This window comes from Dermacentor silvarum, chromosome 6 (assembly GCF_013339745.2).
Source record: "Dermacentor silvarum isolate Dsil-2018 chromosome 6, BIME_Dsil_1.4, whole genome shotgun sequence".
Lineage (NCBI taxonomy): Eukaryota > Metazoa > Arthropoda > Arachnida > Ixodida > Ixodidae > Dermacentor > Dermacentor silvarum.
The window spans coordinates 151529413-151554238 of record NC_051159.1 but is presented as its reverse complement, the minus strand read 5'-3'; the positions used below and the strand labels follow the sequence as shown (position 1 = coordinate 151554238).

The window sequence follows — 24826 nt, the reverse complement described above, 5'->3', positions numbered from 1 at the left end:
ACGTAAGAAATAGAAAATAGCAAGAGAGAAAATATCCCCCCCAAATAAAATAAGGAGGATGTTTTAAAGCTAAGCCAACGCAAACTATATGTGTGGGAACTGCCGCCGCGAGGCGCGCTAGAGGACAATCGTAGTGGCTAAGAAAGAGGCTGAAGCGGAGCTCAAGAGTAGCAAGGTCCAGCGAGCCGCAGTTTGAGCTCGGGTCCACCTACCCTGGCGCCCGAGCAAGGGAAGATTAAACCTTGAATGCTTGTCGTTTTGGTGTCTTTCTTAAGATGCCACGGCCAAATCCAAGGACCCATGCACGTCCCTACATAGTAAATCTAAGCCACGAATCTTAAGAGTTAATCTAAACCGACGAAAGAGTGGAGCGTGTCGTAATTCGCTTCCTTCCGCCGCTGCCACTCCCGCAAGCCGTTCCACCACTGTCACCCGCAAGCAAGTCACCACCACCACCCTCGCCAGCAATTTCGGAGTCTTCATATGCACTGTGCTCTACGCGCAGGTATACCATCCGTGGACGAGATGTGGCAGTCGACGACAGCCAGAACCAGTATGCGTTTGAAATTACCGCCGCCTTTGAACACGGGGTGCGTGAAAACTTTATACTCACCAGCGCCCTCATGTTAGCTGCAGCGGGAAGGCCGCTCTGGTATCCACCGGCAACCCAGGCCCTGAGCTGATTGTGCAGGTCCACGATGTGGACCTGCTGGGCCTTGGTCACTCCTCCCGAACCTGTAAAGCGATGGAACCCTCCACATTTCAGAAACGGCCAGCCTCATCTTATTGTGTATAGTATAGTAAGTAAACACTTGGCAAAAGAAACGAAGCAGCGGGTATGGACGCTTAGGAGACTTGTACTGGTCCCACGTTGATGCGAAATGATTAGAGTATAAACCCTTTCATATGTTGGAGAAATTAGGTAATTTCTTTTTTATTTCCTTTGGTGAGTGGTCGAATGGAGGTGCTTAACTTCTTCTGCAACTGGAATTGCGGTATTACGTCCGACTGTTCGCAATAGTACCTTCTGTGATTCAATAACGGCCATGTTCGTAATGACATTTTCAATTATGCTTTAGATTGCACTATAGGCTTTAAGCGCCGAAAGAATAGCGTGGCTAATGTTGCGACGACATTGTTTGTGAAATTTTAGCGCGTTGGCAGATTCTGCGTTGTGGTTCGTAGTCGACGTTTGCCTAAGCATAGCAAAACGTGATCGAAAATTTGTTGCCAGCACTTGTCGATCGAGCATTTATTCTGGCGTGAAAGCGAAAAGGGGCTTCCTGCTCGGTTAGTTCTGTATACCGTGCGTCCCATCTAATGTTAGTTCGAAAACAGAAAGCATAAAAAAAAAAACACGGTGCAAGATACAATTATAAGACCTACGGAGTTCGGTCGTCTGAGCATTCTGACAACCGAACACCGTTGGTCTTAAAATCTTATCTTGTACCTTGTTTATTAAATATTTTTTTTTTCGTTGAACAGCTTGGCTAACATTAGCTGAGACGCCCTATAGTATACAGCACGCTGTCTCACTTCGCACGCTGTTACGCGGCGTGCCTGGGTTTTTCTTTACGAGTATCTGTCGGCATACGTTTTCTCTCTTCTGTTGTGTTTTCCCACGCATCACCACTTATTGTACATAGTATGGTGATGCGGACCACAATAAATAAATGTTTTTTTCTCTCCCATACCTTTGCGCGTAAACATGGGGTACTTCGATTTCTTTCTTTCTCTCTAACGTCACCCTTCCCCCCTGCAACGTGGTTATGGCGACCACATTTGCCTTAAGGCTACGTCTCCCAGCTTTTAAGAAGCTCTTCTCTATCTTTCCTGGTCGGTGGGTGAGGGGGGAAATCATTGGAAAAGCGTGATCCATCAAGGCCCTGAATTAAGAGAACGCGTGTCCACGTGTTTCTGCGCCTTTATTTTCTCATTCCTTACGCGGAACGAGTGTGTGCTCGCTTCCTTTCCTTTCGCACGGATGCGACGGCTGAGGTGAGGCCATGGCCCTCTCTGCTTGCACGTCGATGTCGGCCCGTTTAATGCATTGCCTCGGCGACGAACTCGTGACCGTGCGGTGGCAACAATAATGAACTACAGATCGTTCCATGCACCTTGCCTAACTTACGATATGTACGGCCGCCGTGAAATTTATACACCGAACAGGCAAGAGGAGCTCCTTTCAATTTTACTGATAAGGTGCAGGCTGTAAGGAGCAGTCCTTGCTAGCTTTGATAGTTTGGCGAAGAGTACGCACCAGACAGGAGGAGGGAGAGGGGTATCATTCGTACTGCACTGTAAATAAAGAAGAGGAGAGAGAGATAGAGAGAGAGAGAAGAGATTCTACATTCGTCTATTGGAGAAATAAGAAAGAAACCGCTGAACGTTGGTTCGTGTTAAGTCTGACAGCGCTTGCACACGGCCCCCTATAACAGGCATCCTCTTGGCAGATTCTGTCTATTGCCAGTGCGTCGACGGATATTGGCGGGCTTGTTTTCTGCGTGCTCAATATTCGCTAGTTAATGTTTTGTTCGAATCAGCTATTCGTCCTTTTTGTCGGCTGTTCCACTCGCACGAGTTTTTGAAGAGAAAAGAGACAGAACAAAGCTGACGACCGCTGGGATGTGTACTGCGGGAAACTTTGGCAGGCCGCTGTGCAGACAACACCGACGGGTGTCAAGTGCGGCTCCAGAGGTTTTGGACATTACCAAAGTTCACTTGCTCACTAAAATAACTTAATCTTGAGTTCTTCTTGAACACAGTGCACTACCGCTGTTAACCACCACTGTTAACGATGGAACCTAGGTTCTGCCTCGGTGCCCCTTGATCCTTATTTGTTTGCTTTGATCACAGCTGATTTAACCAAAGCACCGGTAGCTTTACAGAGCTGAGAGTGGAGTGCCAGAAGGTGTAAATGAAGAATGAGAAAATAAATTAAATTGAACTACATGTGAGTACGCAGTGTTATAATGGTTCACACGGCTATTAAGAAATGTAATATGCCTTTAACATGACTTAGCAGGGCGCACCAAGTTGGGCTACTTGTTGAAGTTCATATCGGAAAGATTTTAACTGCGCTCGAAACAGGGACTCGCACTGACACTGCGCACATGGTGTCTTTTTCGTCCTCCTTTGTCCCTGTTTCTAGCGCAGTTAAGCTCTTTCCGATATGACTTAGCAGGGTGGCTGATTGGGACTAGTTCGTGATTCATCTTGTTAAGTGAACAGGGTAAAGATGGACTACGAGCGCATATATGTATTTGTGGCGCGTTAAATGATCGTTTCAGGATGTATGAGGTTTTATGGAGTCGAAAGGTGTGCCGGTTTGATTACGCCCCTACAGATGTGGCGGTAGAAGAAGCGCGAGACAAGTATGATTCGTAACAGCGAAGATTGCAACGTTAGCCATTTTAACGCGATAGCGTTTAGGGCCCCGTGTCGCAGAAAATACGGCGTCGGCAACCGGCGTGTGATCGCGGGTGGCGGAGAAAATCATCCAACCACACCAACCGCGCAGGCCCTCCACGTAGTGCAAGATTGTGGTGAACAAAAATTGAATTTCTCACAGTGAAATCCGTCAGAAAAGTTGGATTCGCCGTCGGATTGTAATTTGAATGTACGAGAAAACCTAATTCCACTACGAGGAAACTCAAACATTTCTACCAGACCTGCGTGCGTCGGGGCAATAGCAAACAATTAATAAAATGATAAAAAAATGTGCTATGGCCTTCACATTTTAATAAAAGACCACTTATATTGCCCCTGGAAAAACGTCTTTCCAGCAATGCATTTCAGTTTAAAAGTGAAGCCGACTTTAGGGGATCGGTGTAAGCTTGGTCTTTGTAAGCTGGATTTCCCACGTTCAGTGTTACAGTGAATGAAGCCTACTTGCCGTATGCGAACGATGCGATGCGAACGGGTCCCGATAACGCTATCGCGTTCTACTCTTAAAGGCGAAGCTTAAGCGTCCTCCAATTTTTGCCGTCCTCTGTGTACACATATGCTGGTTGTGTAAACTGCGAGCTTAAGGTCTCATTCATGTACATTTGTACGCTGGTTTCGCGCAGGTGTACTGATTGTTTACGCATATACCCTGCATCGGATACCTAATTGGCACCCGCTGAAACCACGACACTGTCATCTCTCCCATACTTTTCTTTCCACCTGTCTCCTCACGCACCCTTGCACCCGCATGGACCAGTAGGCCAGAAATAGGTTACTTTGCACCGGCTTCTCTATCGTACGTTCTCGACATAAAAAAAAGAAACACTTTCTTTCTGTGTCATTCATTGTTTTCTGTTTTTTTTTTCAGGTAAGAGGGTCCTCGTGCACACTCAGCCACGTTCACGAGTCACGCATTCTGTCTTACGAGTTATGTATTCTGCTCACTCGTGATAAATGTTTTTGCAGAAAATAAGTGGCACATAAACTCCACACATGGCTGGAACTATAAATGCGCGCAATTTGCATGCCTTAGATAAAAAAAAAAGAACGGTGACTGTAGGCATCGCCAAAGATTGCCCAGGAACACCCGAAGAACCACGGGAAAATTCGGAATAGCATTTAGGATGAAGTATGGTGCACTATAGTTGGCATGATTTCAGAGAAGCTTGTTGCTTGACCAGCACCATGCAGTCAGAAAGAACTCGTCAGCGCGTAAGAAGAACACGTGTGTCTAGCGCGTTCAATTCAATGATTTCAGGAATGTTTGTCCCTTGAATTGCGCACCGCTATCAGAAACTCGATAGCGCGTGGGGATATAACTTTCGTGTACTTGAACCGCTCAAGCGTACGTACGTAGACGTCAAGTGATAGCTGTGTACTTTTGTTTCATACATTGTTTTCTCATAGAGTTGCAATTGTAAATGTTGAGATGTATAATGAATTCAACTGGTGCCCGCTGGAGACAAAAGTGAATCACACCGTCAGGAATCGTGCGGTTCAGTCTCGAAGCGCTAAACACAATGCCACATTCATCATTGTTTCGAGGACGGTAGGTTTCTTTTGCCGTTTGCTTTTGTGGAAAGCTGTATGAATGGTTATATGTGCTTAAGTCACGCCTGAACGGAAAGTGTAGCCGATGAGCGGTATTGAAAAAAGTGAAGGCATGAACGATATACACAATTGTTGCGATTCCTTGTAGCAGATGCACTGTAGCAAAGGGCACCTGAGGTTTATTATTATTATTAAATGTATTTAAGGAGAGGTTGGTGCCTATATGTGGCGCCGGCTACTCCTCTTCTCTTACATGATAGTTGTCCTCAGTAAGTTGTCAAAAGTCACAAAACTGGACTAATAACCACATGTACGAACATTCACGTACTAAGTCTTAACTGCAATATAAATAAATGTTCGCGCAACAGAAGAGTTCACATAACATAAATACAAAACCGAGGTGTTCACACGCAACACATGAGTTCACAAAGCATAAATGTTCACAAAACCAAGATGTTCACACAGAATATGTTGGGCACTTGCAAATTAGGTCCCTCTTGAATGCCACGCTCTAAATACAAGTCTTTTACGCAGACACAAATGCTACGTGAACACGAAGACACCGTAAACATATAATCAAGAGTGCCTGTTAATAATAACAATGCCAGAAATAACTGATATCTGGCTAGTAATTTTGTGATATTTTTTAGTCCTCCAAAAATTGTACTAAGGCGCGCGCAGCGATGTTTTGTAGTTTTTCTGTCGGCCATGGACCCAAAATTTTTCCTGTGGATAGTGGTCGTCTATCCAAGCCATGTAGTTTTTCTGAAAGCTTCTTACGGGGAACATCATGTTTTTTACAGTGTAGAAGAAGTAGAAGAAGGTGTTCTATGTTTTAAGTTCTATGTCTTAAGGTTGTTAAGAACTTCAGAAACTAGTCGAACAATAAAATGCCGCTATAATCGCGCTCTTTAACCCGTGTTTTTAATACAATTGACATTACCAGCACGTTTGTGACTTTATGCGCATTAGCACAATTGAATGACCGGCCCTTGTCTACAGACAAGACCCTAGAACTCGACGCCTTTCCGAATACCCTCTCTACGTTTCTTTCTCGATATTTTCTCTATACACGTATACTTGACCTATCTTTTTTGCAAAGCGTATCGTCTTTGCGTTACTCTCTCAAATGTCTGAAGTGTCATTGTGTAGCCCGCTGATCTTGAGCTCATTTTTATATCGCTTGCATGGGGAGACCGTTTATTTGCTGTTTAATAATAATTATAATATAATAATAATAATAATAGAATATCAGTTTATTTCGGTTCATCGCATGCATACAAACCGATGAAAGGACGAGAGGCTTCGCTTCCTATACATATTAAAAAAGAAAAAGAAAAAAATCACCAGCCCTTCCCCTGTCGAGAAAATGGGGGTAAGCGAAGCTTGCCGTGTGTGTATCTGACCTTCGTGATGATTTTCTTTCTTTGTTTCTCTCTCTCTTTATTTCCTTCTCTCTCTCACTATTTCTTTCTCATGCATCTTTCTCTTTCTTTCCCTTTCTCTCTTTCTCTCCCTCTCTCTTTTTCTCTCTTTCTTTTTTGTCCCCGGTATGTGCCATTGAGCTTGGACCCTTTCTGCACTATCGTCAGGATCGGGCCACTTTTCAGCGTGACACCGCCGCCGCCACCACCACTGCCGACACTTGTGAGCCTATCAAGCTTCGCTTAAAAAGCCTTTCTTCAAATTGCTTTCGAGAGTATTTACTTACGGTTCTTATCGCGGGACACGCCGTATAGTCGGCGCTGTGGGCCTCAAGGCGTCAACACCTCGTTTACATTCTTTACATTCACGTAATATGAAAGCGGCGGCTTCGGCACTGTTCTGCGCTGCCAACACCACACCATCAGCGCGCGCGGGGGGGGGGGGGGGGGGGGGGGGACGTCGTATGGCCATTGCCTTTCTGGTCGGCATGCGAGTGGATGTATGCACAACTCGACGCTATACAGCGTTCAGTATCTTCTGGCAGCAGTTCGTGTATGTACATAGCGCGACCGCGCCGGGAGCTCGCGTGGTGGGCGGACTTGGTGCGGGGCCCTTTCGACCCTTCGTGATTGGCTCCATGGTGTTCAAAGGCCGAACAAAGGCCTCGAACGTACAGACACTCGTGTAAGCTGTGACTAGAGAATCACATTGTTGAACCCGCCGGCACCTGAGCGACCTTCGATCGCGTCTAGGCATGATGCAATCGCCCGAGGGGACGCGCGTCGCTGTCTTCATACCTGTCTGCGTGGCATGCCCTACGGGCCTTTCTATATATGAATGGACGGTGCTGCGTCACGCGGCTTAGACCGTTTCTCCTGCCAGCAGCGCTGACGAGGCCTGAGGTGCGTGCCCGCTGCAGAGAGAAGCAGGACCTGTACGGCGGTGCCAAAGTTACGCGTATAGCGTCGTCGGTGGCTCTGCTTTGCTTCATTAGTTGAAGGTCATAGAGGCAATTGTTGTACACATCGCGTCGTTTGTATACGGAACCTGTCAGTTATTCTCAGGTTATTTCGCGTGTTTGCATTCGCACACAAACGATCAAGTGCCTTTCAGTGAACGCTCTTAATGCACGTGTCGTCAGCGTGACAGTGTATGTATAGCGAAAAGAAAATGATGTTAACAGGACGTCTTGAGAGATCGCAAGCAAAGCTTTGAACGGCAATCTGTCGCTGCGAGGCGTTGGCAGATGCGCGGCTCACAAATTTGCCCGCAGTAGCTGATTCCTGAAGCAGTGTACTAAGAGGTTCCAATGGTTACCTTGTAGACAGCTCTTATTAAACACGCAATGCAGCGCCCGGTATTGGCTGGTCAGCCCCGAAGCTTCAAACCTGCGGCACAAACCGAAACCATAACACCCAGTACACATACATAGATGATATTATCAGCCCCGCAATTTCAGGATGGCTGCAATAGTGGAAAGAAACTACAATTGCCAAGAGAGCGCTTCAGTTTCAGGTACAGCTTCTGAACTAAGCCGCTAGGGACGCGTACACTTCACATGCAGTTACAGCTTCTGAACTGCATCGTCCACTTGTTAGGAACGCGAGCGGAGAGGCAAAGGCGTGGCATACTCACGTAGCAGCTGCTTGCCGGGGCATGCCAGGGGTCTGAAGCGACATATGCTGTGGCGGGGGTCGTTGTAGGCGCAGGTCTGGATCGGGAACAACTGCGGCAGCACTCCGGTCACCGTCAGGGAGAACACCAGCAGCCAGCTGGGCGCGTGGCGCAGTCCGCACAGCTCCATGAAGTCGCTCGACGCCGACACGGCTCTCCTGCTTCCTGTTCGCTGCGAAGGAAACGATAACGCAAGGTTATTCTAGAAAAGAATCGGCGCTGCGGCCGAGTGAGGGATGCTTGTGAGGCATGCTTGTGAGTGCCATGTTTCCCGTGTCTCAGTCTTATGTAATCTTTTGAGGGCTCGGCGGTTGCGTCAGGATGTTTCCTGCTTCTTCGCGGGAAATCAAAAGTCGAAGACCTCGCGCGGGCGTTGCTTGATCCCCACAGCGGCTGTTACTGCGTGATCGGGAAGCCATCGGAATTATTATAGTAAAGGGACGAGAACCATAGGAAACCGACAGACAAGAAAGCTCAGAAAAGCACAGGGGAAATTAAGCTTTCTTATTGAACTGTTGAATTAGAGAGAAAGAGAGAGATAGAGAGAGAGAAGGAAGTGCTTGTCTAGAAATAGAGATCCTTTATTTGGAGCCAGCTACAGCAGAACCTTTAAGCTTCTACAATAACGTTACAACTTGGAGCGGGATAAATAAAGAAGACAAATTGATTCCTTGGAACTGTACAGTGTTGAGGTACATTTACGAAAGGAAAAGTTAGCATCGACTTGAAAATGCTATTTGAAGCTACAAGGGGAATTCGTGCGGCTAATTCTGAAAGCTTAGTAGTCAGAAGAAATACTCGTGCTCGTGAATGGCAGCTTTACCTTTCGATGAATGAAATATAGAAGAATAGAACGACAGAGACGGCTTTTTGTTGAAGCAATTTCTCTTCTTTAAAACTACTTATCCCAGTGAGAATATTATTAGCGCTTACCTGACTCGTATTCGCGTAAAGCTGCACAATGTTTTCGGCAACGCACGAAAGCGGCATCACTGTATAGGACGCTCACTGCAAAACACGACTACATTTGCGACAATGTCACCTGCTTCGTGTACCTTCACCCCACTGGCGGCGCGAAAGAACAACTCTTTCTTCCACGCAATTTTCGTTTTCTTTAGTGTACCGGTAAGACCAGTGTCACGTCTTTCTTTCTTTCTTTCTTTCTTTCTTTCTTTCTTTCTTTCTTTCTTTCTTTCTTTCTTTCTTTCTTTCTTTCTTTCTTTCTTTCTTTCTTTCTTTCTTTCTTTCTTTCTTTCTTTCTTTCTTTCTTTCTTTCTTTCTTTCTTTTTCTTGAGGCGGTCGCATTCTATCCGGACAGAAAAGAGCGAGCGAATGAAGCCAAGCGTTAGTTAAGGCAAGATTGGGTTGTTCTATTTGAGGCGAAGCTCTGGCGATTTGCCGTCGCAGCTGTGCTCACATTACTTGCTGCATGCGGCTGTAGGAAATATGGGCGCAACGCCTATTACGAGAGCGGGGAGACCGACGCCGACTGACTAACAGTTCTGTTACTCGCAACACTGGGTTCGCGATAATAACCGCGCGTCTAGGAGAGATTTATTGTCCCCGAGGCGCATTATTCCTTCGAGATACTCGGTCTACCAGAGTGCACGCCAAGGTAACACCTAACAATCAGAAGCGGCCACAATAATCTAGCAAGAGATTATGCTTCAAATATTGTGCATACGTCTTGGGTGACTGCTTATCAGGCATGCCCTTCAAAATTGGTTGCCAACCGTGGTGCGGAGTTGAGGCGCGCAGTGCACATTGATGGACAGAATAAGGTGCCCCCCCCCCCCCCCCCCCCCCACATATTCAGATTTCTGCGTCTCTTTTGCGGCCGCCTGTTTTTAATGATGCCTAAGATGCAAACAACAACAACAAAAAGGAATCGATATAAATGCACGTTGAGCACGCACAATTATTTCGTGTTTGAAACGTAGTGTACACAATTGCAGTGTAGATGCTTAGCGCTGTCATTGGCTTAGGGCTGCTAAGTCTGTGTCTATTTAGTTTCCTTTGAAGCCGGCTTTCTTTTTCATTCGCATGGGTTTTCACGCGTTATAATGTGAAACTGGAATTATACGTAAGCATGGAAACCTGTTTTACGCAGATACTGCAACATATACTTATTAAATGAGTATATGTGAGTATATGTGAGTGAGCGACCGTGAGCCATCGCTAATAGTCGTCAGGTCGGTCAATTCTTAACATCTATAGATACATTTTCGCGGACCGTCTTGGTTCTATAGGCATTTCCAAAGTTATGCAGGAGGGGCATCCGTTGCAGACTCAGGAGCGGAGCACTTCGGATATTGGACATTTCCTTCATATGGTCGACACCAGGTCCTAGTGATTGCTGGCTGGTGTAAAGGCCCTGTGCAGACTTTGAGTCTGCCGGCGGCACTTGCGCGGATCACAGAAAGTCGGTCATTTAAGGAAACCCCTTCATAACAGGAGCGTTTCACGGCGTGTTGCGTTTGAGTACAGAGCAATTCGGTGCCAGTTCTTCTTAAGAGCGACCGAAGGCCTGATCGGCAGAGGGACATTACAGCTCGAGCGGCACTCGCCAATTTAAATGAAGCGAGGATACGCCTTGCCTTGCAGCGCAGACAAGAAAAAGAGAGACGAAATTAAACCTTTTAAAATCTTTCCTCGTGTATAGGTGACTCCCTCAATGTGTCCTTTCCCCATTCACCAAGTGCAGTGCGTCCTTGGTTAACCTCCCTGCCTTTCTCACATTGTTTCTCTCTCAATGTGCAGGTAGATTTAATAGCCTCGCTCTTCTGCGGTGACAGGTCGCAAGGGTCAAGTCAACAGTAGTACGAAGCAGAAACATAACTGGGCCGCTGTCGCCAGATATAATCTTCGAATCGAGAAAAAAAAAAAAAAAGGAATTGCAGGATGCTACCCTGAGCTCCATTGCGTAGCCGTCTTTCTTTCTTTCTTTCTTTCTTTCTTTCTTTCTTTCTTTCTTTCTTTCTTTCTTTCTTTCTTTCTTTCTTTCTTTCTTTCTTTCTTTCTTTCTTTCTTTCGGAACTAATCTGTAGTCATTCGGAACTACAGATTAGTTCCCGTTAGGGCAGGTCGCACATGTATGGAGCTGCGCCGTTTGAGTTTTGCAAGCTATCCCACTGAAAAACGGCTCGCGGCTCTCTCGGAGACGTGGTTATGCGTCTTTTTTGTCGTTCTTTACACGTGTACGTGTGCATTCTTGCGTATACTTAACAGGTACCAGATTAATTCCTCACGTGATCGTGCGAGAGTAAATATTCATTAGTATTACCGGAGCAGACGTACGCGTAATGGCGCGGCGAGTCCTTGGCTGGAGCTTATATTCACTATACCTGCAGACTGTTCACCTATGTGCCTTTGCAATACTAAAATTAATTGCCAGGTTACGTTGGAGTCGTCCGCGAGCGTTCTTTATCATTAGCTTGTCCCGCAATCCACCGGTGAGCAGGATCCTGCGCACTAATTGATATTGGGGGAATTAACATGTTTCTGTTTCCAAGGCCCTCGCCGACGTAACACGCCTACTGTTCACGTCTTTGCGAAACTCATACGAGCTGATTCTCCTTCGGACTGTAAGGTCCGGTGGCGGTCACGTTTGTGTAGAACGTGAATGACTCTCCGTGACGGGAATATATAAACTGTACAGTTCGTGTGTGTTTGTTTGTGAAGGATGTAGAAGAGTGTAAGGGGCATCTTGGACGACAGAATGGCGATTGCACATTTTGTTCCAAGTGCTAATTTTTTTTCGCGATGTTATGAATCGATGAAGACGCATGGCTCCAACAAACTTAAACCGTGAAAGCGCTGGCATTGAAAATAAACGCGGTCTTTTACAACACACGGCCATGAGCGTCCGGCGTCGCTTTTTTTTTTCTCTAACAAACACGTGGGTCATCGCTCAGTGTCGCGGAGTGCTAGCGTATATAGCGATTCGTCGCCGACTGACGATATAGGAGAGCGTTTAAAGCAAGCTAGCTGGTGACCCGGAAAAGCCAAGAAATGAAAAGGAAATACGCTGGGGAGGGATGAGATGGAAGAAACGCGTAGGTATATATATATATATATATATATATATATATATATACATATATATATATATATATCTTGCGCAATACTTAGCTAATTAACATGCCAAACGTTCTGCTCTTTTAATTTAGCGATTATTGCGCACTGCTCGCGCGTTTCATTATAAATTCTTGTTCAATCTGCGAAGTATAGATCTAAAACCGAAAACTTCACCCGAGCGCGAAAGCAGGAAGGTTTGTAAGATGTGAATAAACTTAAAGCCTCACCCATCGGTCGGCAAGCTTCGTTTTCGCGTTGTTGTCGTCATTTCCCTTGTGTATTTTCCAAACGTGTAGAGCATTTTTGCGGAGCAGTTTGCTCCAGAAGAACGAGGTGGCGCTACCGCCGGTGGGCCGCGCGTTGCCTCAGGTGAAAGCGTGCAAAAGCGCACAAATGCGAAGCCATTGCCGCTTCTGCACTACTACTACTGTGCTATCAGCTGTCGGAAATGCAACCGGGTGCTCTCTAACGCACTGTGTTCCTCTCATGCTGCAAAATGTGTAACGGGAGAGGGAAGACCTGTGCAGTAGTTGGCTGCAAGGATAGGTGACTGGTATATAAAAGAATGGAATGAAGTCTGTGTGGCCAAGTTCACGGACCGCTGCTGCACAAGGACTGCCTGTGTTGCGGCACTTTCGCGATGCACAACTTTCCTCGAGGATAAATAAAATCATTCATCCGCCAATGTTTCGTCGCTAAACTCCAGAGAAAGGACTTCAACCCCGTAATGTCTGCAAGAGTTCGTCGCACGTTATCTACACACACACGAACTTACGCCCATTCTATCGCCCATTTATCAAGGATAAGTGAATGTAATCAACGCGCTGAAGCATGGGTGACGACAACACCTAACAACACATGAATGTTCGAAGCTGAACGTTTCGCGACGATCCAAAGAGTAAGCGAGTGACAAGCGATAATGCGTCTTTGCTACAAGCTATCACAAAGTTTAGAATATCTACGTTCCAAGCCTTCATTGTGCATGGCAAGAACAAATCTACCGCAACTGATCACACCCACAACCGCGAGTGGTTAGGCATAAAATAAACAGTGAGATAACTGACCGCACCGAGGAACGTTACTGAGTCAGAAAAATGACAAGCCGCTGCTTCAAAGAGATTGGCAAATAAAAAACGAAGAGCAATAGACACTGTAATCCTGATTTAATTCAGAAGCGAAACGATTGGACAAAGATGAAATACATTTATAGCACCGCTTCTAGCACAAGCATCCGTATATATACGCTGGTCGCAACGTTTCGACAAGGCGTAATGAGCTCAGAAAGCGCTTACATGGTCTCTAAAGCTCCCGGCTTCGCGTCGTACACACAGTCACCGTCTACGATATCCGCCAAAACAGAGGTTTGCTGAGCCGTACCTGGGCGCCATCATGCACATCCATTGTAAACACCGAAGCAGCTGAGGCAACCAATGGACGCGTTACCACGTGACCAAACATGGCGGCGTTCATGGAATCACCGTGAAAAGGGTGTATAAGAACGAAATGTTGTTTCTAGCTGCAAGAGGTCGAGGCCTGAGGGCTTTGGATAACGCTGGATGTACTGGGTTCGAATCACGGTGCTGCAGGAAACCCACCTGTTTTTCTAATGGGCAGATATCTCCCTCTGCCTGACGCTCGGCTGTACTTTTAGGGGTTCGCATCTCGAAAAAGGCCACAGAGAGATGTCTAGGCTTGCATTTCTCGGCGCTCCTTGTGCAGTCACCGACAGCCTTGTTTTAAAGCTGCCGTCGGTTACCTACTGGTAAAACAGGTACTAGCGCGGTACCGGCCTGGAGCTCGACCTTTACGGCAGCTCATCTCTTGGAATGGGGTGCACCTCCCAAACCCGAGGGCGTCCCCACCGTACATATATATATATATATATATATATATATATATATATATATATATATATATATATATATATATATATATATATATATATATATATAGATGCTTTGGGATACCACTTGGGAAATTTGCTGCCATAGGAGCTGTCTAGACCCCGGGCTGAGTGTTCTGAAATATGCTTACGATGCTTCTGCAGAAGTCCCTACTTGCAAATTACCAATATATTTCACACCAGTGTACAATACATAACCCTTGTCTTTATATGTCTACGCAGGTACTGTTGTGATATCGGTTTTTATTGCCGAGATGTGTTAGAAGCATATCTCCTCATTTTTTTTTCTGTTTTGAGAATCAAAAATAACACAAAACATTATGGCCGAAAAAAATGTATTGCCTAAAGTCGGTAGGTTTTAATGTCTAAATTTTAACGCAGTGAATCTAATCAAGATCGGCGCAATGGCTGCCGAGAAACACGAGTTAACCGTTGCCGTGTATTTGTAGGCAGAAGCTCCTGAGGTAGAGCTTTCCTCAGGGGATCAAAATTAATCCGGAGCCCTTCACTCTTCTCTTATAGCCAACGTGTTGCTTTGAAACGTTAAATCCTATCAGCCAATTCACTGAGAGTTTATTTGCATATTACGACAGTTACGATTGATAAAAATGACGATACAATGAAGTGTTGCGCCGCAAATGAGCTTCGCGTGCACCACTACGAAAACGCAGTACGAAGACGGCACGTTACTGATGAGCACAGAAACGGCGATGAGCACCAAATAGCTAGACTTTCAGTATTCAGTATGAAACTTGAATAGTTCGCGATGAACTAGAGTAGCGCACAGTAACAGCCTCAAACGGTTACACTCGGCTTATAATATCGCGTAGGCCAGAAGAGAGCAGTCGCGGTGTGAATAGAATACGTGCTCGTGCTGATTACTTAGCCGCCTTGCAACCTTATCGGCTTTCCGAGACCCGTATATGGTTGAGGCCATCATGCGCCAGACTGGTTTAGTCCTTTCTATGCGCATAACTATATATGTTCGGAGTGGCTTCATATTTCCTTTTCTCGTTGACCTCTGCGTTGATTGCTGCTTGTATAGAATAAGTTATCTCTGTGTGATACGACCTGGTAATTTGACTACCATATTCGGTTTCACTTATTGCTGCCTAAACGAATAGCTTCCCGAACAATGAATAGTAGTATTATGGATTGCTGCACTCAACCGTGATAATGAACCTAAGTTGATGAGGCGCGAAAGTTCGAAATTGTAATTTAGCTATGCAGGCAAACTTCGCTAGAAGAGCAAACTTGAAAAGGCTCGCACGAACACATGAACTTAATATAGCGCAAATAAACTGAGAGACTATTTGATTGAAACGAGCCATGTCAGCTATATTAATTTCGTTCGTATCTTCGATGCCCAATACGCGTAAGTGCGCGTTAATACGCTAATAAGTTTTATGTATCTCCATATTGAGCTCACAGTAAAGTTCTGCAACAACAGCAACAAAAGAAAAAAAAGAAAAGAAAAAGAAAATCTACAACGTTTTTTTTTGTAGTATTTCGCTTTGTAGAGTGGATCAGTGTAGACGGCGTTTTGTTGCAGATAACATTGCCGCATGCCCGATTCCCTGCCACCGCAGTCGCATTCCAATTGGGTGGAACGGAAATACCCTTGTGTAATTGCATTTATGTGCATGTTAAGGTTCCCCAGCTGGTTTGATCTGGAACACCCTCCAGCGACATTTAACCTATTACAGCCTGCAGTGCGACTTCGCTCTGTGAAGCTCTGGCAATTCAATTAGATAAGTTCGCTATAAACTATATTTGCCTACAGGCGTGCAGCAATCGTCTACAGATGGCCACTTTACGAAGGGCCACAATCACTTCGCTGTATGAATCGCTTCGTTATATCACGTTTTCCCACCATGCCACGCTCTGCAGTATACCAAAACAAGATGTCTTGCTCGTCGCATGTAAACATTGAGTTCGTTCATCACCTGCGAAATTTCGTCTTCGTTAACCCTTTACGTCCAGTGCCAGCAGCTGTTGCGCCTGGTTTCGCAACCGTTAAGCTGACAGCTTGATGACAGTCAAGGCCTCGATGCAAGTTCGATTTGCCCACATTTTTTTTTTTTTTGTTACACCGTGGCTTGCGTTCGACGAACAACTAAACCCTTTGCTGCCGACGGATTCCGGAGCTAATGCGTATATTCGCTGTTGCCCCCACCGTACGTACGCAAGCGTCGATGTAAGATCGAAAAGCGCTAATCTTTTGGACCCGTACCAGCGTGCTCCTTGAGGCCAAGGATTCCACGTGGTTTCTTGTGAAAGCGCCGCCCTGTCAAATAAGAGTATATGTCAATGTAAATGACTTGTCCGTACGCGCGAAGCGCCTTTGGCGGTATACGCTGAGACCGCAATAAAGGCAGCGGGGTGTACAACGGCCGAAAATTGATCGTTGTTTGCTGGTTGTGCGAAGAACGATCGATTTCATCGAGTGATTCAAACCGAGGCAGAAGAAGGGAAGCCGCTATATACAGGAAATGAATGAACGGCGCCAGTGTCTTAAACTCCTACGGACTGTTGATGAGGAAAACAGAAAATGTGGCAAAAGCAACTAGAACAACAAAAATAAAGCAAAACAGACAAACAGGGATGGTAAAGAGGGTCCCCCAATAACGCACGTAGCGCTTGAAGGTATACCTGAAGATTCGCAATGCGTTCACTTGACATAAAAAAACTAAAATAATATCAGCGCGAAAAGATAAAGGAGGCTATTGAATTTGTTATTCGCAGAGATTAAGCTGGGCCGCACGAAACCAAATAATTTTTCAGGCAGTATACTTCGGAAACTTGCTCACCTATTTCTAAAAATTGTTAAGATGGCTGGTCTACGGTAGTAAGTGTAAGAGTTTTTTTTTTTCAGGTATCTTCTTGCCTGGATGCATATCAGTCGTTTCGGTCATAAGGAATTGGAAGTATGTTTTACAAAAGGCGTCTATTTTTCTGCACATGCCGACCTATGGTTGTAGCAAGAAAACGTGCGCCAAAAAAAGGTTTAAAAGATATTATAGTATATAGAGCGCGTGTCACGCACTTGTTCTGCGTATGCCCACAACATTTACAGGCCACGAATGCTTGTATTGTTCTTGCTGCGCCCAAATGTTTTTTTGCTTCCCCCCCCCCCCCCCCCCTCCCTCCCTAATTTGGACGCTACAGTTGTCACTCAAGTGTCCAGATTGGCAGCCTTTACATCATGGGTAAATTGCGCAATTATGTGCGTTAATAACGAAATTGTTTCAATTAACCTTTTGGCTATTGATTTTAGGCGATTACAGCAAATGAGCAGTTTGGAGCCCGTCCTCGAAATTACCTAGCTCAGTTAAGGAATTTTCATTCAACAAGCTGTTGCAAGAGTAATGCTGTTAAACGGATTAGTTGGTTGGTAGATTCTCGATTCATGTTACCAGCGTAATAGGTGGTGCCCAAATCAACGTCCCAGCGACGGACCCCCCCTCCCTCCTTTTTGTACATCTCTCTCTATACCTTTAATCTCTTTCCCCGTGCAAGGTAGCCAACCAGAACTATACCTCTGGTTATACCACCCTGTCTTTCTCTATAAAGCGGCAGGGGGCGGCGTTCGTGAAGGCCTAGACCACAGGAATCTTAGTAGCGCAAATAAGCCTTCTGCGCGGCGGTTCCTTGGGAGCACTTGCTTAGAGCTTTTAGTTCCGATAGTGGTCAATTAATTGCCCAATTGGTCCATCATGCTGCACATCACTGCCTCTCGGCACTATAGCGCGGGCAGACACAGATAATGTGTGCGAGCATCTGATCACAGCTGCATGTGTCGAACGAAAAGGGGGGGGGGGGGGGGGGGCGCTGTTGGCTCTATTCAACCGTTCTCTCTCTCTTTCTCTTAGAAATTGAATAAGACCCATAATGTACTTATAGAGTGATACCAAACAAGATAGCAGACTGACAAATAAGAAAGGATATTTAAATATAAACGACCACGGTTATCTTATAATTGCTAAGCGTGGGCGTTGGCGGTGCTCCTCAAGAGACAGTGCACGCATACCTGCCAAGGCGAGCGCCTCGCAGTCCCGCTTCCGCACGTTGCGACAGATCGCGCATACGCCGTTATCTCCAATCTATAATTTAACCACACAGTACGACAGTACAGTCTGCGGCGAGGTTCCCGCCTGGTTACTGTCGCCCGGACTCTCATTAGCATTTTTATGTAGCGCGGGCCTGCATGGCGCGACAGCTTCTGGCACAGCACGCGAATGGCCAGTAACAGGTGCGAGATCGTGGCACATACTGCACTATATACCCACAGCTTCCTAAATAGCCTGATCTTTTTTTTGTATTCAGTCCCAGGCAGAAATGCAAAAGCTGCAGTCGTCGTCGGCGACAGGTTCTCGATCTCCCGTGCGCTCCGTGTGCCCACGCGTGCATGTGCCGGTCAGTATTCCGATCGCGCCGCGTTCGCATGGATACATTTCTACACGACAAGCGGTGCGCGCACTCGGCGTGACTGGTCGAGCCTTTTATGTGCGCTAGTGCCGCATTAGGAACCACGGGATGGTCGCCCGCGATAAGAAGACAGAGTGTCGTGCAGAGAAAGGCGGCGTAACCTTTTTCTTTTGCACCGCGGGTCGCGACGCGCGGACCAGCGGCGACGACGACGACATCACGCGATTACGCGCCCTCGCCTCCCGGCTAATCAGGAATTCCACGGCTGCAACGCGGAACACGCAGTTGCTAGGTGTCGCGATCTCCGTGTCTAAAACGTTGCTGGAACGCGTTGTCCTTCGTATAAAAGATGGCTATCTTACGATCGTGCGGGATCACTGGATGTGGAGACCATGGGGGAGTATGAGTTTCTTCCTCCCTTAATTTTGATAGGGACATGTTAGGTCGTCTTCGTTGGCTATACATATTGACATACGTTGCTGTGTACGTAATGCATTACAGCAACCACCGCGGTATATGATCACGTATACCAACAAGGACTTCAAGAGAAGTGTATAAAGTATTGCACGCGACAGTGTTGGTGACAGCAGCACTTAACGCCTGTGTGCGTGCTAAGTTCTCTCGTTAGATTTGACATTGTCGATGTCGGACAAAACTGCGCGCTTATTTTGTGCTTTCCGGGCATTGGTCACATAGTGCTCTGGCTCATTCCGCCTTCGGTGTTTCAGAAATGGAAACGGATTCATTAAAGACCCACTGTGGTACATGCCGTAATTGTATAGCGTCAGCTAGATTACTTGAACAGGCGGACATTACCTGCTCGACAGATAGCCGTGAAATGTTAGTTAATTAACCAGCTTTCACTAATTATCTTGACATTGTTCACTTTAACTTGCACGTTCTTGCTGCGGAACTGAAGCCAGTGGGTAATGAAGTGACATCCGCTTAAGAGAAATCCTGCGCTTAGCGAGAGGTTAGAGAGATATGTCCTCAAATTTTGTTGTGAAATGCATTGACGTTCCAGATAACGCTCAACATCACTGTGGAAAAATGCAGTTCTGATAACAGTTAACTGGAACTCCAACGTATTTCGCTACAGGTTGTCTTGTCTTTTTATTGTGATAATGTTTATCAGGAAGGAGGGAAGTTTAGTGACAAACATCGAAGTCTTGAGTCAAACATAAATGAGCGCAATGTGTTGCGAAAGTATACAGATCATTCACTGTCACAATAGCTGTAAGAATGTTAGTCTCCAACTGGTCGTAAGATCTGTCGGTTACATTTAGGAAACACTGGACGTTTAGTGTCGAGATGCTGATGCTCCACTTACTCATGCTTCTGAGATAACGACACGCAAGCTAAGACTGAACTATGTACCCACATAAACTTCGCGTTCTTTCTTCTGATTCTTAATTATAGAAGGAATAGACAAATCTATTTATTGAAGGGCAGAGTGGGTAGCCGGCGTATATTTATTTGCCTACATTCTATACTGTGCAGGAGATGTGACGAAGGGAATGATAGACCGTATATTATGGTGTGCTGAAGAATAAGAATAAATAAGAAAGAGGTACCATTAGCATCAATTGAAACGCGAAGAAAAAAAAAAAAAGCTGCTCAGAACATCGGCTACGCGCGTTTTCGACTTGTTCGATTTTGAATTTATGCTAATAGTATGGACATATATTGATACTGTCGTGAGTATAAACGCAGAAGATGACGAACGTTGGTTGTCAGTGTAAAACTGGTAAACTTTATTAAATTAAATTCTGGGGTTTCACGAGCCAAAACCACGATATGATTGTGATGCACGTCGTAATGGAGAACTCCGGATTAATTTTGTTCCCCTGGGGTTCTTTAACATCCACCCAATGCACGGTAGACGGCCGTTCTTCTTCTTCTTCTTTTTTTTTTTTTGCATTTCGCCTCCAACGAAATGCGGCCGCCGCTGCCGGAATTCGAACCCGCGCCCTTGTGCTTAGCAGTGCAAAGCCAAAGACACAGAAAAGGAAAGGAGAAAACATTCTTGACGAGAGGAGAAGGGTAAGCCGCAGTTTCGAGAGCAAGCGTGTGACAACAAGACATATAAAAACAAGGAGCTCAGCGCTTTGCGGTGTTTTGATGGGGCAAGGCCCTATAGCATCCGTTTCAATGTCAAGGTCGTTTCTGTAAGCTATGCATTCATGCAAGTTGTGCTCAGGTGATTGCACGACGTCGGGGTTTTCGCAATGGGGACTCGCAGTTTTGTCATTGCGGTAAAGGAGACCGTTCGCGTATGCGACTTTTTGGTCGATGCCTGTGATAAGCGTTGTTGTAGAGGTAAATACTTACTTGGAGCTTCGGATCAATACTGTGTAATAAATAATAGTGACTTAAGGGTAAACACCAGCCTGTTCTATTTAGCGAGCACTTCACACTTCGCCAAAACTGCAGGTGTCTCAAGTTTAGTGACAAACATCCAAGTCTTGAGTCAAACATAAATGAGCGGAATGTGTTGCGAAAGTACACCGCTGATTAGTGAGTGATTTATTTGGAAGAAATTGCAAATGTTGACAACTATTGCGTCGCCGGCTTCTCCACAAACAATAAGTTCTTCAATTATCGAAGGGTGATAACACGAGTTAATAAGAAAATATACATTCCTACAATAAAGCACGTCCCATAAACGTACCATATAAGCGGGCTGAAACACTCAATACAGAAGCAGCAACAAAGCGGCAAATTATAGTTTCTACAATCATGCAAGAGTCGCTCAATCATGACAATATAGTAACAAAAAATAAAAGAATAAACGATTCGGCTACTTCATTTTTAGCTGTGATAAAAGAAGTTCCTTTGTCTGGCAAACTCGGGTGTGACTTATCAATTCGTTACATGTGCAACTAACTGCCTTCGACTTCTGGCTCAGACCTTTCACATGCGAGTAAGACCAGAAGCAGGACCAGATAGAGTGGAAAAAACACACGCGCTTCGTTATATGAAGGACGACTCCTATACGGTTATGCCTCTTCTTGAAGCATGAGCGAGCACATGCCCGAAGTAACGACCTTTTTTTTTTCCTTTTCCACGCCCGTGTGCGACCAGAATACGCAGTAATTAAAGCGACGCTGCACGCGAGCCTCTATCCGAACGCTATGAAAGCATCCTCGGCACATCGATAGTCGAGAAGGTTCGCGTAATTATTACGTAATAATGAGAACGTGATCTTTCGGTCGTACTCGCCCGCCCCCGCGAGCCCTGGACGCTGTGATGGAGCGCGCTTCTTGAATTCGGATAGGACTGCGCCGTCGACGCCTTGGGAAACACTGCTCTGGTTGACCGGACAAGACGAATGTTGTTTTACGGCCCAGTCGAGTTTTTTTCTTTCTTTCTTTCTTTTTGGCTTCACCTGAGGGGCTTTTGAGAGAGAGAGAGCTCCGCAGACGTCAGGAATAAATCTTGGCGCGGCCTGAACGAGCACCGGAGACGGGGTTATTGCAAAAGGGCCTGGCTGCGGCCGTTTGCATGTTGATGGAAAACTTCGATGCGGTTGCTTCAGCTGCTCCACCTGCATGGCGCTAGGATATTGCCTGTGCAAGAAAATATGGCTTTTGGCATGTACTTCGTAACGCGTGACGGTGGTCAGCGCTGGTCGTCCGGGTCCATAAAATGCGCGAATTATGTGGAGGTTAACGAGATCAACGAAGCGTGGAACGAGCCCCGACACTTACTGGATTCTTGTAGAAGAGAGAGAGAGAGAGAGAGAAAGAAAGAAAAAAGGAATGGCAGAATGGCTATAATCAGAAGTGTATCCAGTTTCCTGCGGTGTGAAAAACAGCTTCCTCGATGCAGTGCCAACAAAGGGCTGAAATGATTGCTAATCAGAAAAAAAGAGCAACGTCTGGGTTTTAAGGCTAGTTTGAGATTATCGAAGGTCTCGATATACAGCCAAAATAAATTTTGTAAAGTTTCAGAGTGCGCAGTGACCGAAATCTTCACAACCTCTTGTTCTCGCGTCGCACGTTTGGAAAACCGTTTAAATGTCACTTATTGTCGCAGGCTCGTGGCATGCTTTATTATAAGATGCGAATGAGGGCCATTATTCACGGATAGTTATTGCGCTAGAATTATACGTATAAGAGTGTATTCCAGCCAATCGTGATGTTGGGCCAGCTATATGCGAAAGCGGCCGGCCCATGGTAAGAAGCACATACGAGCGAAATGCTTTATGAATTCGGCCCGATATATTATACAGACGTAGTTCTAAAGCAATTCGTTTTCTAAGCGTGAAACCTTGGTTGTCCACTGCTTTAAGGCACTGAGGAAAAGGTAACGCAATCGTCCAGGTAAAGCGGTGCTAGCGGCAGGCTTTTTGCGTAATTGATTTAGGCAGAATAAAGCGACATTATACTGAAGCCCTCTGTTGAACATTGACGTACAATTCCTCGGCGAAGATCTTGGTGAAAATTTAGGATGCGGCAGTGCGCATCTGTCAAATATCACACGCAATTGAACTTTGCGTCAAGCTAATTGTATAAAAAAAGAGGGTTATATATTCTACAGCATGTGCACTTTTGCGCAATCGTTACGCCACGTGCGGCCGCTTCGCGCTCCTCTCCGAAGCGGCCAAGTCTATCCGGCGGCTTTTCATCTCACGACGCGTTGATGAATGGGGCTCCCGCACCGACAAATTCGCAGCCATTCGGAAATTAGTAATGAGCCAAGTTTTTTTCCTTCATTATTTTCTTCTTAGGCCCAAAGCCACAGTCGTATAGCCAAGAACAAACAGCCTCCGACTCCCTTGTCCACCCGCGCGCCCGCTCTCTCTTACGAACAAATGAACCTGCCGATAATTTATGGAGTGTCCGCCCAGCCGATTTGCGTATTGTTGGATCACGCGTAAACACGCGTTGCGAATGACGGCCAACTTTGCGCGAAACGCATCGCTGCCGCGTTTGTGCAGCTATAGGCGGCTTGCTTCGCGATGCCATGCTAGTAGCGCAGCTTCGAATAGCCGCGAGAATTTCGCTTCCCGGTCTCACCGTCCCGCGAGATGAGGGGGAGGAGGAAGCGGCGGCCTCTCGACTGGACGGAAGGGGTTGCCCCTGAGCGAGGGTCAAGTTCGCATCTCGGTCGACCGAGAGCCCAGCGCCAAGGTCTTTCCGTTCAAGCGCCGTTCATTAGCGAGTGGTGCGCGGTCGGGCCATACTGGTCACTGAATGGCACGGCCTCATTGAATTTCGCGCTGCCTTTGACTTTCTCTCGCTGCTTTTTCTTTATTTCTCTTTCTTTCTCCCCTCCGTCCTGTACCGGTGCGTACTTATCGTTTCCTTTTTTCCTCTTTCTTTTCATTTGCCGTTGAGAACGAATGTTCGCTTTGGCGCGGTTATCCTCGGCGCGCCGTTTTTCTCGCTGATTAAATCGTAACGACCGGATAACTAGGCTTTACTTATCGCGTGATTCGGCTTGATGCCTCTTTAAACGGGATAATGGGTTGTCCGTATAGGCGCTTGATGCTGGCGTTTAGGCTTTGACCTGCTGCGCGAATCGGCGCCCCCCTCCGGCGGGCACGATACCATTCAGAACCAGTTGAGACCTCACCGGTAGGGAAAGCTGTGTTTCTGCTCGTTAAAGAGTACGTTGCGCTTAACGTCTTGAGGAGCGCAAGTTGGCATCTGGGGAGTTTCTGGCGTTGGACAAAGGTTGTCGTCAAGAATGACAGCCGGGCGTAGTGACAACATTTGTCAAAAAGTTCACGCGCAGTCGTTCGTTTTAATTAAATCGCCTGGCTGCACCACGTTAGGGGCTGTGGCGAACCGTTGGCGACGAGACAAGTTTGACACTGTGCTCTGAGAAAAGTGAAACGGGGTTTGGTTGTTGCGTAATTGTACGCCATCGAAGACTCGAATATTGCAGCGCCGGGCGGGATCTGTGGTCGAAAATTACTTTATATTTTAGTAGCTCGTAGGGCGTAGGCTCTGGCTATGTCACTTCGTTGATTCTGTCGCCGGAGACGATTGCATGCGCTCGCTACGTGAAAAGGTGGCAGCCCACACATCGGGCCATTGTTTAGTCACACACTCGAGCATACGATTGCACTTGGGTTATGTGTGTGTGAGTGTACGTTCGGTGGCGAAATATAACGTGGTCAGCAGACGATTCTGTGTTTTACTATGGGACTGCTCAGTTTAAAGGGAGTATTTGCCTATGGCGTTGACTTGTGTTGTAGAGACTGCGTCTCAGTGTTTTTTTTTTTTAACTGCTACGCGTGGCCGTGAGACGCCTCCCGACTAGTTTTTTGCAGACTGTGTGGAAAAGCAAGGTAGCACGTTCTTTCCGTTC

The 24826-nt window shown here is 46.3% G+C and overlaps 1 protein-coding gene across 1 annotated transcript in view; it reads right to left on the bottom strand.

Moving 5' to 3' along the window:
• The window catches only part of LOC119456241 (venom allergen 3), a 46166-nt gene that overhangs the window by 19601 nt on the left and 1739 nt on the right, over positions 1-24826 (bottom strand). The window contains exons 2-3 of the mRNA XM_049669619.1: positions 8059-8269; positions 614-735 (exon numbers count right to left, since the gene is read on the bottom strand). Of these exons, the coding sequence (XP_049525576.1) occupies positions 614-735; positions 8059-8227 (291 nt within the window). The 5' untranslated portion in view covers positions 8228-8269. The remainder of the gene's footprint in view (positions 1-613; positions 736-8058; positions 8270-24826) is intronic.